At 38.3% G+C, this 13,005-nt stretch overlaps 1 protein-coding gene across 2 annotated transcripts in view; it reads left to right on the top strand.

The window, feature by feature from the left end:
• DGKB (diacylglycerol kinase beta) overlaps positions 1-13,005 on the top strand; it is a 316,591-nt gene that overhangs the window by 247,902 nt on the left and 55,684 nt on the right. For both annotated transcript variants that reach the window (XM_020781534.3, XM_020781524.3), the window contains one exon: positions 1,643-1,838. In XM_020781534.3, the coding sequence (XP_020637193.3) occupies positions 1,643-1,838 (196 nt within the window). The remainder of the gene's footprint in view (positions 1-1,642; positions 1,839-13,005) is intronic.

Raw genomic sequence — 13,005 nt, 5'->3', positions numbered from 1 at the left:
AGATGTAAAAAAAATTGATTCCACTAGAAGAAATACAGTACAAAATATGGACTTTTTTTCTTATTTCATAAATGCTTTAAAATATGTAACTGCAATTTTGGCTTCCTTCCATAAATATTATATGTAGATTAAAACTCTGTGCCTGAAAAGCAAAAGCAAATTGCCAACCCTAAGAGCTGTGGTTAGTTTTTTCTCCCAGCACCTTGGTTGGCTAGATTTTATAACAGTCTGAATGAAAGACTTTTAGGACAAACTGTAAAGGTGATACAAGAAGCTAAATGATACTTATGTCAACCACCTCTTGAACAAATCAGTCTCCCCTCCAAACTCATTGGATGTTTATAATTTAAGACATAGGATCTTCTAGAGACTATGCAAATTCTGAGGGATGTAGGCTGGAATCCTGTTGCTTTTTAATGCATGCAGAAGGCAAACAGCATAACATCACTCAACTTCTAGATGGCATTTAATGAGTTGCTGCTGCAATTCTTGAGATGCATGCACTAACTGGCTTGACACATGCTCAGGAATCCCAGTGGGAACTCTTTAATTGCTGACTAGAAGCAAGTGAATATTTCACTGTTTTCCTTCTCCATGTGCAAAAAAGCAGCAGGATTTCAGCAATAGTCTGTAATGCTATGGTCATGAATGAGCCTTTATAAATTCAAGGAAGCAACAGAATCAAGGCCTCTACAAATGTTACATCTGCATAGAAGTTCCAAGAGCTTGGAGGTGAAACAGACATATCTGAAAAGTCAGACGCTGATGTCCTCATTGTCCCTATCGATAGAACACTTACAGTTCATCTGAACTGGCCACTTGTAGATAAAAGCTTGCAAGAGTATGATATAATTTTTTAGGATACTGTTTTCATTCATGTTATTTCTAATACTTCTTAGTCAAATCCTCTACAACTATCATCCCTGAACTGACATACAAAAGAAAATAATAATAACATTTAGTAGTTCAGAGGTGATGTGGGAAGAAGTTATGAGTAGAATCCTGTGCTCTTCTTTTTATACACTCTGCTATAGAAAATGTGTATGGATAAATATGTACAGCATTGTAATTCAGATGATAATTTAATTCTGTGATCATTTTAATTGCCCACTGTAGCGAATAGCCCTGCCCTCACCTGTCTGTCACGGCAGAACAGTGAAGAAGTAGCCTATGAGTGGACGGAAGGTGGAGCCGGGGGGGGGGAGGGAGTTGGATATAAAGGCTGGTGGATGGAGTCTGAGAGAGATTCTGTGAGTGAGAGACTGTGTGAAACTTAAAAGTGAACTAAGAGTGAGTTAGAGATCCGTGAGAATGATGAATGGAATAGAGAGTTAAAAGAGGTTTAAAATTATAGCAGTTTTGATTCAAATACGAGTGATTATCAGCCTGTGATTTACCTATTGAATATTAATCATATATTAATTTCCCTGATCTAATAAATGACTTAAGTTTTAAAAGCATACATGTCTCCATGATTAAATGGTATTAAACCAGTAATACCTGGTGGCAGCGAAGAAAGAAGAAGAACGAGAACCATCATGAAGGCCTGGGGGAATAGGGGCTTCAGAGGAAATCGCCACAGCCACTGATATTTATTTATTTATTTTGCATCCTTTTTCCTTTCTGATTCTTCTCTTACCAGTGTGATGGAATTCAGATAGATCTGAGCAATATTTCTCTGGAGGGGATTGCCATTTTGAACATTCCAAGCATGCATGGGGGATCAAATCTGTGGGGTGAGACAAAGAGAAGGCGAAGCAATCGTCGATATGAAAAGAACAGGTCTGATAAAAGAAGTACAGTTACAGATGCTAAGGAACTGAAGTTTGCATGCCAAGGTGAGTTTCCAAGTAGAAAATAAAACATTGGTTCTAGATTCTTATTCTAAGATTTTATGCATGCCTTACAAATAGCAGATGAACTTTAATGTTTCAGGGAGTCTCTGGCTACAATCCTTAAAGGTGAGAATTTATGGAAGAGTTTTAACTAGGTCAGGTGAAAAGTTTAACTCTACCAGCTCTCTAAACAGCATACTTCCTGTCTGTGCTGTGATTTTGTAATTCCTTGACAGCTTCTGAAAAGGATTTCCTTTCTTTACCTATATAAAATGCAGTTATTTTAACAGAGATATGTTTGTGTATTGTTAGTTTGATGCATTCTACAAAGTGACAAGGCATGTCCTAATGTTTGCTTTGTTAGGATGAGAAGTGAAACACATACATACCTGGTTGTTAATCTCTGTTCAGTTATTTACTTCTACTGAATAAATATCCTATCAGATGGTTTTACTTCCAGAGCAGAGCAATAATCACTAGCCCTAACATAATTAAGCCTCAGAATTGATCATGTATCTAAGAGTTTTGCCAGTCAAGTTTCTCTTCTTCTTAATCTTTTAGTTATCTTAATAGGATTTGGGAATTAATTTTACAAATTTGGCCTTCACTGCTATCTACTGATACCAATATATCCTTATACTGCTCTTCATGACAGCTTATTCCAACCAAACAGATATTTTATTTTACACACACCTGCTTTGACCCTTTTTATTATTTATTTCTATTGTAATAAGGAATTTTGTGAACTGAACACTAACAGTGATTAACAGAGCTGTTGTAATACCTAAGAATGTTCCCAGACATTCTAACTGCTACAGAAATGAAAATGTCAACAATACAATGTTAACAAACAGTTCAGTTCCTGTGGGGGAGGTGAGAGGTCAGTTTGACTGGGATTTAGAATGTCATACAGGCTCTGAAGTCATTTTATTGTTGGACTGGCAGTCATCCTTTCCTTTACATTATGACACAGTTTTGTAAGAATAGGCACGTAGGAAGACTAAAGAATAGAAAATTGGAAGAGGTTTCAGAAAGGAACATTCTTTTTCATAAGGAACTCAAAGGCAGATTGCAGAGCAGGCACTTCCCTAAGTCACAGGAGCCTCAAGGAAAAAAATTGAGAAGTGACAGAGACATGAGAAAGCAAAGAGGAAACAGAAAGTCAAGTTAAAAGTGGAAACAGAGGTAGAAGGAAAAAAGCTTACAAGTGCACTAATGAGAAAACATGCATTGTTGGCTACAAAATGGAAAGGGGCTGAAAACAATGTTGTACAGGCACTAGAAAAAGTAGGCAGGGAGTAAAGAACACAGGAATTTAACATAGAGCAGAAGCAAACATAGAAACCTTCATCCAAGAACTAAATGCTTAAGGGAATGTGAGCTATTAAACAGTGGGAAGAAGGAGTTTTGACACAGGAGGATTGCATGTCAGAGAACAGAGGGGCGTAGTATTACTGATCTACACTCTGAAGAAAAGCTAGTTGGTCAGTGTTAATATAAAGTACTGTTGTCTTGCCATTGCCTTAAAGTCGGCATGTATGCTTTGCTCCCAAGAAAAGAGATGCATCAGCAGAAATGAAGTAGGAGGATAGTTGTCTGCATAAAATTTGTGGAACCTAATTTATATTTCAACTACACATTTAGAAGTAAGGTCTGTCATTTAAATGGAAAGGTACAACACAGCTGACCACTGAAGTTAGTGACTTACAGGCCGTTCAATCTGTTGTTCTGGTGGTAAATTTTGATAGACAAATTCATAGCCCTCCTCTCCTATATTATGCTTCTTTATCACTGAACCAGACTTGGTCCAGACAACCGTTAAAACAGAGGATAGCTTTGAAAAGATGATGGTTTTCTGACAGCCTTTCTAAAGGAAGATTGTTCTCTGTAAAGTAAGCCATGCTGCCATGCTAGTTTGTCTCTACTGGGCACCATTGGTGATGTGGTGAGCAGGATGGAGATGTCTTGGGCATGATTAAAGTACTTATTTCTCCTCTCACACATATTGCTTGTTTTCTCCTTTTCTTGCTACTCACCTTACAGCTAAACCCGTAAGACAGGATGTCCCAAAAAGCAATAGTAGGAAGGGTTTCAGATGAAATAGATCATACACGTCCTGCCTCTGTTCACTGCCATTTTAATTTCTTCCAGAGGTCTTCCCTGTTTATGCACAACATCTGGAATTTTCTTATTCCAGATATATAGTCTGAACCTGATAGCCTGATAGACTTTCTGATAGATTTCATACAATAAAGTTGAATGCTTGGAGATCCAGGACAGATAAAACAGAATAATTTTTCACATAGCGCCTAATTAACTGTTGAACTCAATACTGCAAGATGTAGTAATGGCCACAAACTTTGATAGCTTTAGAATCATAGAATAGAGAAGTTGGAAGGGGCCTATAAGGCCATCGAGTCCAACCCCCTGCTCAATGCAGGAATACAAATCAAATAATATCTGCTAGGTGGTTGTCTACATTTCTCTTGAATGCCTCCAGTGTTGGAGCACTCACCACCTCTCAAGGCAGTTGGTTCCATTGCTATACTGCTCTAACTGGAAGTTTTTCCTGATTTTCATCCAAAATCTGGCTTCCTATAACTTGAGCCCATTGTTGCATGTCCTGCACTCTGCACTGATCAAGAACAGATCTTGCCCCTCCTCTGTATGACAGCCTTTCAAGTATTTGAAAAGTGCTCCCATATCTCACCTCAGTCTTCTTTTATCAAGGCTAAACATGCTGAGTTTCCTTATAGAGCTTGGTTTCCAGCTTGTTTCCCTCCTCTGAATTTGTTCAAATTTGTCAGCATCTTTCTTGAAGTGAAGTGTCCAGAACTAGACACAGTACTGAAGATGAGGCCTAACCAATGCCAAATGGAGGGGAACGAGTATCTTGCAGGATTTGGAAACCATACTTATACTAATGCAACTTTTAAAAGCATTTGCCTTTTTGTAGCTATATCAGACTGTTTGCTTATATTCAGCTTGTGATTTATAACAATTCCAAGATCCTTCTAACTTATAGTATTGCTGAGCTAGGCATTTCCCCATCTTGTAACTGTGTGTTTTTCCTAGGTGCAGTACTTTGCATTTATCCTAGTTGAATTTCATTTTGTTGTTTTCAGCCCAGCACTCAAGCCTATCTAGATCATTTGGAATTTTGTTTCCATCTTCCATGGTGTTAGGTGTTCTACCCACTTTTGTGTCATCTGAAAATTGTATTACCATTCCCTGCATCCCTTGATCCATGTCATTAGTAAAAATGTTGAAGAGCACTGGGCTCAGGACTGAGCCCTGTGATATCCCACTTGTTACCTCTTCCCAGTTTGAAAAGTGGTTTTAACCTTCTCGGTATGATTCTGTAGCCAACTGACAGTTGTCCTATCCAGCCCACACCTAGTTAGCCTGTTAATCAGAATATCATGGGGCACTTTGTCAAAAGCTTTGCTGAAGTCAAGATATACTATGTCTACAGCATTCCCTCTATCAGGTTACCCAATCAAAAAAAGAGATCAGATTAGTCTGGCAGGATTTGTTCTTGACAAATCCATGTTAACTGGTAGTTATTACTGGATTGTTTTCTCGGTGCTTGCATAGTGACCACTTTATAATCTGTACTAGAATTTTCCTTGGGACTGATGTCAGGGTGACTGGTTTTTTAGTTCCCAGGTTCCCCCCCCTCTCTTTTTTTTTTTTGAAGATAGGGGCAATGATTCCTCCTCCAATCATCTGGTACCTCACCCATTTCCCATGATTTCTAGAAAATAACGGACAGTGGTTCTCAGAGTAATTTAGCCATTTCCTTCAATACTCTTGGATGTAGTTCATCTTGCCCTGGAGATTTGAACTCAAGGAAATAAGGTATTCCTTGACTGTTTGTTTATCAATCTCTAGCTGCAGTCTTGTCTTCTCTACATGTACTTCACATTTGTCTGGAGGGTTATAGTCTGATTTGGGAAAAGACTGAGCTAAAATAGGAATTGAGCATTTCTGCCTTTTCTTTGTCTTCTGTTATCCTTTTTTTTAACTCCATTGAGTAGTTGAGCCACTGTTTCTTTTCTTTGTCTTTTGCTACACACATATCTGAAGAATGCTTTTTTATTGCTTTAATGTCTCTAACCAACCTCAGCTCATTCTCAGTTTCCGCCTTCCTAATGTCATCCCTGCAATTCCTTGCTATATGTCTGTATTCTTCCTTTATGGCCTGGCATTCTTTCCACTTCCTATGTGTCCTTTTATTGTTTTTAGATCCTCTCAGAGCTTTTTGAGAAGCCACACTGGACTTTTTTGCTGTCTCCGTCCTTTTTTTTCCTTGTTGGAATTGTTTGTAGTTGTGCTATTAGCACTTCCTTTTTAAGAAACTCCCACCCTTCTTGGATTCCTTTTCTTGTTAGCATCGCCTGCCATGGAACCTTACTTATTGTTATTCTGAGTTTCTTAAAAATGGCTTTTTTAAAATGCAGCATATATGTGTGATTATACTTTGCTTTGGTTTCCTGTGAAATCAAGAATTCTAGTAGAACATGGTCACTCTCATCCATAGTTCCCCTTATTGGCACTTCCTCTACCAAGTCATCTCTATTGGTTAGAATCAAGACAAGAATAGCTTTAAAAAGAAACAGGACAAGTTAATGGAGAAGAAAGCTATCAGTGGCTGTTTATCACAGTGGCTATATATTATCTTTGTTACTAAACATAGTATGTTCAAATTAGCCACTCCTGCTGAATATAAACAAGGTAGTGGAAGACTAATGTCCTGGTTATATGTTTCCCATTTTTCCAGTCTGTGATTAGAGTGGTGGATGAGTTTTTGTGCTCATATGAGTGGCATAAGAAGTTTTTGTGCTCATATGAGTGGCATAAGAAGAAATGTGCCACCATTCTTTCCTTTCCCCTAGCATTGGGCAAATTACAATCGGCGCAACTGTCTTCTATGCTACTATTTTAAAAAAACACAGGGGGTCTATCTGGGTCTAGAGTTGGAAACGTCAAGGAAGTGAAGGAACGCCCAAGACAAAAGGAAAGAGTGAGTTCAGTTTTATGCAACACTTAGCTCACTCTTTTTTATCTAGACATGTAAGTTATCAGATGTTATGTCTATTTGTGATATGTTGTGGAACCTTATTTGTCCCAGAGCCTCAAAAGTAATCTTAATTACCACAACTACAAGAATGTACATCCCCCCCCCCCCCGGTACTAATCTTGACTTTAGCTTAATGCATTTTCTCACAAATTGTTGCAGCATCTACCTTAATTTCCTTCCTTTCTTTTTTCCTCTCAGTGCCATGGGCATGATCCATTCAGGTCCAAGAATCAATCCACTGTTGTAAAATTGCTGAGATATTAAGACATTTAAAATGAACACAGAAATTATTTTTCTCTTTGAAGAAAAACTTAAATACAATTCTTAGGAAATGCTTAATGTCAAGCATTCACTACATGAACTTTAATCATTGCCCCATGCTTGACCTTATTATAAAATGAGTTGACACAGTTGCTATGGGCAGCAGATTCCAAAAGGGGCAACATTTTCTTTTCTCCAGTATCCATATTTATTTTCCCCCAGTCAGTCTCATTTTCAGCATGTGAACTCCAGTCCAAAACAGGAGGTTTCATTTTCACTTTATGCGTAAGAATGGCTAAAGCTTTGTTTCTTTCTGTCTTTCTATCTCTGAAACATCTGCAAATTACATTCTCCCAAAGATCGTTTTTTATATACTAATGCTCACGGTACTAAACCGGGTTTTTTTAAAAACCAAATGTCTAATAGACAAGCTTAAGCCAATGCTTTCTTTGCAGCCTTACACTATGTAAGATTCTCTGGTTTTCTAAAGAAGCTGTATGCTTCCAAATAGTTGTTCAGAGACCTCACAGCGGTTGCCAGCTAGATTGGCTCTAACCACTGTCATACCCTTTACTATAACTACTGACATTCCACTTTTGTCTTCAGACCAGATGTCACCCATTACTGAAAACATTCTCTCTGCAGGTGCATTAGAGTCTCTGCATGCCAAAACAAATTCAGTGAGCAGCAGAGGATTTTATGATGTACTTTAGAAAAAAAAAATTACTGACAGCCAGTTCTCACTGTAAGCGAGAGAGGGAGAGAAAGAAGAGAAAATCAGAGACTGAAGTAATGGTTGTTAAGTTAATAAATGCCCATTTTTTAAAACAGAGAGCCATTCTTGTAGCATTGGGGTCACAATCTGGATGATAATAAGGAGAACAATCTTATTCAAGTATTATTTTGGATATATTGTGGCATTCGAATTGTAAAAGTTGAGTGGATTTTGAGAAAGAAGTGTGGTTACAAATGGCAACTGGAAATGTCTGCATAATCAAAGACAGTGACATTATTATGGCAGGTATAATGGGTTGGTGGCATGAGAATCATAAACCCATTAATGCATGCTGATAAAGTGGAGTATGCCTATATGCTTTCTGCACAAAGAAGCATATTCTGCCCCTTCATAGGAACCACTGTCAGTAAAGAGCAGGCCGCATGCTTTCAGACATGGTAAGAATTTTATTATTGCATTGCATCTGTGTCTCCAGTGCTTTACTTTTTCCCAAACGAGTATATACTATGCATATAGAAAAAAGTGGGTGCCTTTAACAACATTACTGGAACACAAAAGAAATGTATAACTTTGACTTGTAGTATGACACCATCTGATTGGCCATAATTAGTCCATTGCTGAGATAGACAATCAACTGTTTAGTTGTTACTGAGTCAGATTTTCTTACCACAGGTAGAAAGGAGTACTCCAGCCCCATCAGTTTCATCACACTCCTAGATACAGAGACTGGTGAATCTGATTTCAAAGCCTCCATGAGCACATAAGTTAGGACACTGATTTTTCACATAGAGAACCCCTATATATAGTTTGATGTGCTCTCCTCTACTTATGTATCACTCTCCATGCATGTGAAGGAGAGCAACAAAACTAGAAAGAGAGGGGAGAGTGGGTAGGGCATTCCCATTCCCTTCTACCTGTGGTAAGTATATTCAACTTAGTAAGCACTGAATATGACTTTAATCCCTGTTGCCAGTGATCTTAGCTAGAAATAGCTAGAATCGTATTACCAATGTACTCTTACATAAGGGAAATTGCATAAGGTATAGTGAATTAACAGGGTGTTGTTTGTGTTTCTGGCCATAAACCTCATCTAGTTTCAAATGTCTTGAATTTGACTTCTTTGTTTAATAATTATCCACATGGAATCATATAATTGTTGGGGTTCAAAAGACCCAAGCATCATTAGGTCCAACACCCTAACAAAGCAAGAAAAGTGTCTTGGTTTTATCAAGTGCTGTGTTAATAAAAGTTCTACCTAGATAAATAAACCCTTTTCTAGAGGTCTATCAGATAAGACATTTGTATTCCCTTTTAGAAAATGTCAGTAACCTCAGAATAACAGTGTGTTTTCAGTAGACTGTATAGCATCATAAGCAGTACATAAGCAGTGACATGGACTCCCTATGTCATTCTTTATGATTTACAAGTAATGTTTATGATACTATATTGTAAATTGATAGTAGTGGATGTATAGTGACCCTAACAGGGGTTTCAAGGTAAGTGAGATATTTAAAGAATAATTTTACTACTTCCACTTCCCCCATCAGTTTCCCTGACTGAGTGGGGATTCAAACCCTGTTCTCAAGAGTTTCCGTCTGTTGCTTTATCTACTAACCACACTGGGAACCCAGTAATGAATAGGCCAGAACAAAAATATTGGCAAATTAGCAAGGTAGTCTATACTGGCAGTAACAGGTAGTACTGATTGCGATATCTGATGCGCTCTCTTTCTCTTTGTTAAGGGACCTATGGTCCTAGTGCAACAGGAAAGTACTCCTGTTTCTAGTACAATGAGAAAGGCATTTGGTCAGGATTTAATCATGTACTTTCATTGGATCAGGCTACTTGTTCCAGAATTGGATATCTCCCCTTCCTCGTGCAGCCCCCATGCACCCTAAAAATCTGCTTGGGACTGCAGCAATTGTAAGTTATGTTTCATCAAGTTGCATCTGATTTACAGTGACCCTTATAGGGTTTTCAAGGTAAGTAAAATATTTAGAGAGCGGTTTTACTGGTGCTACTCCCTCCCTGGTGAGTTTCCATGAAATAGGGATTTGAACCCAAGTCTCTTGAGTCTTAATTTATCATTCTGTTCATTACACCACAAAAGCAGTAGTGGGAGCGAAATGAAATACTGGTGCTGCTGGGTTTACATCTTTGGCTTCAGACATATATTATACTAATGCTGAGAAACTGAACCACTACTGTCATTGAATACCAAGATAAGTGACTCCTAAGCCGTAACCTCTAATTTGGTGCATTCCTGATATTTAGATATATTTTAGGAATGCATTTCAAGCAATTAAAATTTTAATGCATAGTTTCACAGAGAGTGGGGTAACATTATTTCCTTGCATGATACCTCAGAAAATTCCCATACCAGCTTGACCTATGGCTCTACTAGTTGTTTTGTGTGTGTGTGTGTGTGTGTGTGTGTGTGTTGTGGTTGTTGTTTATTTGTCTGTTTATTTATTTCCAAAAGTTTAAACTTAAAAATAACTTTTTTCCCTGTCTGAATTGTACTCTTGATGAAATGTTTATTCCATTTCTAAGAAATATTTCCTCAAGACTGGTATGTTTCATGTTTTGTTTGTGTGCTAATCCTTCTCCTAAATAAAGTGATATAAAGGGTTATGTGAAACCTCTTATGAGTTTTTCTAAGTTGAGCCTTAAGAATAGCTTGCCTTTTCAAAATCCCACATACCTCGAATGTGTCTTTAGAGTGGCAATGTCTGCCCTAGCTTTGGTTCACCGCCGAGCAAGTAGAAAACTTTCACTTAACAAACTAGCACATGGGAAAAGCAGATCCCTTCTCTAGAAATGAATGGATTCTGCTAAAACAAAAGGTAATGGAAAAAAGGTTTTTATAAAGAAGGAACTACTTGCAACAACTTAAAAGAAAGGTTGACACTGTGACCACTGAATTTAGAAGTGCCGAATTCAGAAACCTGATTCCTTTAATGGCACATGCATCAGATCTTGTTTCATGTGGGCCACATGTTTGATTTCTGTAGGGACATGGGGTTCTTTTAAACATATATTCCATCATTATGTGAATTCAATAGAAGTACCCAGTTTATGACAAGTTTTGATAATGTGAGCTGCTAGATAATTGACCAAAATGTTGCTAGGTAATTGAAAAAGAAAGAACCCATTTAACTAGCATGAACAGCATGGAGAATCGCATTGTTATATAGCTGTCAAAAAGGTGTGTGGTGGAGGAAAAGGATATCAAATATGTATTGGAACTTGCTTTTATTGGAGTGACACGGAATCCAACAAGTTTATGCTTCTGAAAACTATAAGTAGCTGGTCAATTCTAACTAGTTGTTGTTGAGTTACATATAGGCCACACTGGAAGATTCCAACCTGTAAACCTTAAAATATATGAGGTAATGAGATAGTCACAAATTAGGTGAATAAGTTTCCTACTGTAGGATTATGGAACTTACATGTAGCAGCTTGAAATTTGTAGTCTTGTTTAATTGGATAAGCCTGTCTTCAGGAAAGCAGCAGGTATATCTGAAGATACAACGTGGCTTATTTATTTATTTGTTTATATGATTGCTTTCTGAACACCATCTTCCACTGCACCAAGTTGCAAATTGATTTGGATTTGGTTCAGATTCAATGGCTTGTAGGCAATGAACTGGACGAAATCTAAATATTAACCATAGGTGGCTTAAGACCAGAGCAGGTGGGTGTTCCACACTGATATTTTTGGAATAAAGCACCCCCTTGTTTTGGACTTTGTACAACCACTTCATTAATCATTGTGCAACCTGTCAGTCTGTTTGAAGTGATGATGTGCCTCTCCCAGCCTCCTGCTCTTGCAAGGAAATTAAGGGAGGAAATGCTTCTTTTTTTCCTTACAGTAGGAGTTCACCCTCACCCCTAGATATCTTTCCAGAAATAGTGTGGGATTTACTGGAAATTTTGTGAGATCTTTTGGTTCCTTTCCTGGGGGGCCAATCTCAGAAGGTAATGTTGGAGGACTCCTGTTTGATATCATGGTAATTGGCTTATGATACCCCCAGGGTTCTGCCTGTATGCTACTTAGCATATACATTAAACTGATGGGAGAGGTTGTCTAGTGTTGTGGAGTTTGACACCACCAGTATGCTTGTGACACGCAGCTCTGTTGGGTAGATAAGTTGAGACTTAATACAAAGAAGATAGCTCTGGTCACTCAGCAGGCAGATCAGGGAATAGGGTTTTAAATTGTGACGGATGGGCTTACATTCTCCCTGAAAAATCAAATTTGCAGCTTGCATGTGCTGTAGACTTACAATCTGGATTCTCAGGTCTTGGTGGTACATTTGCACAGTTAAAGCAGAGTGTGTAAGTTGTAGCCATTCCTGGTGATGTCTGATTTGGCTACAGTAACACAGGCCTTAGTTACATCCCAATCGCTTTACTGCAGTATGCTCTACTTGGAGTGCCTTTGAAGACTGTAAACTTGTGGGGACAAATTGATGACCAGACCAGTTGTAGGGAATGTCCTCCAGCAATTCCACTGGCTACTTGTCCATTTCTGGGCACAATTCCAAGTACTTATTGTGACATGTAAAGCCCCATGCAACTTGGATCCAGGAAATATGAAAGACCATATTCTCCCAAGTGAGGCCTTCCACACAGTTCCACCACCTGTGAACCTTCTTAGTACCTATGTCTAGAATCTGGAACTCCTGGGTAAGAAAGACAATTTTTCCTCCCTGCTCTTTCTTCCAGCAGCACGTAAAGTTGTTTGTTTGTTTGTTTGTTTGTTTGTTTGTTTGTTTGTTCCATTTTTACCCCACCCATCTAGATCCAGGAATCTACTCTGGGTGGCTTACAAAATACTGTATAAAGATAAAAACAGCATTAAAATAACTTTGATGATAAAAGCAGAAAAATCAGTAAAGAAAACAGAATCCAAGATTGGATAAAGAAGCTATGTAATGGGAGGGGGAAAGGCCTGCCGGAAGAACCAAGTCTTCAACTTGTTTTTAAAAATTCCCAGCGAGGGTGCCAGTCAGATCTCTAGAGGTGAGGTGTTCCAAAGATGAGGGGCCACTGCCAAGAAGGTCCGGTTTCCTGTTCTCTCCTTC

This window comes from Pogona vitticeps, chromosome 6 (genome assembly GCF_051106095.1).
Source record: "Pogona vitticeps strain Pit_001003342236 chromosome 6, PviZW2.1, whole genome shotgun sequence".
Classification (NCBI taxonomy): Eukaryota; Metazoa; Chordata; class Lepidosauria; order Squamata; family Agamidae; genus Pogona; species Pogona vitticeps.
The sequence above is the reverse complement of the archived record's forward strand: the minus strand, read 5'-3'. Positions and strand labels throughout refer to the sequence as shown.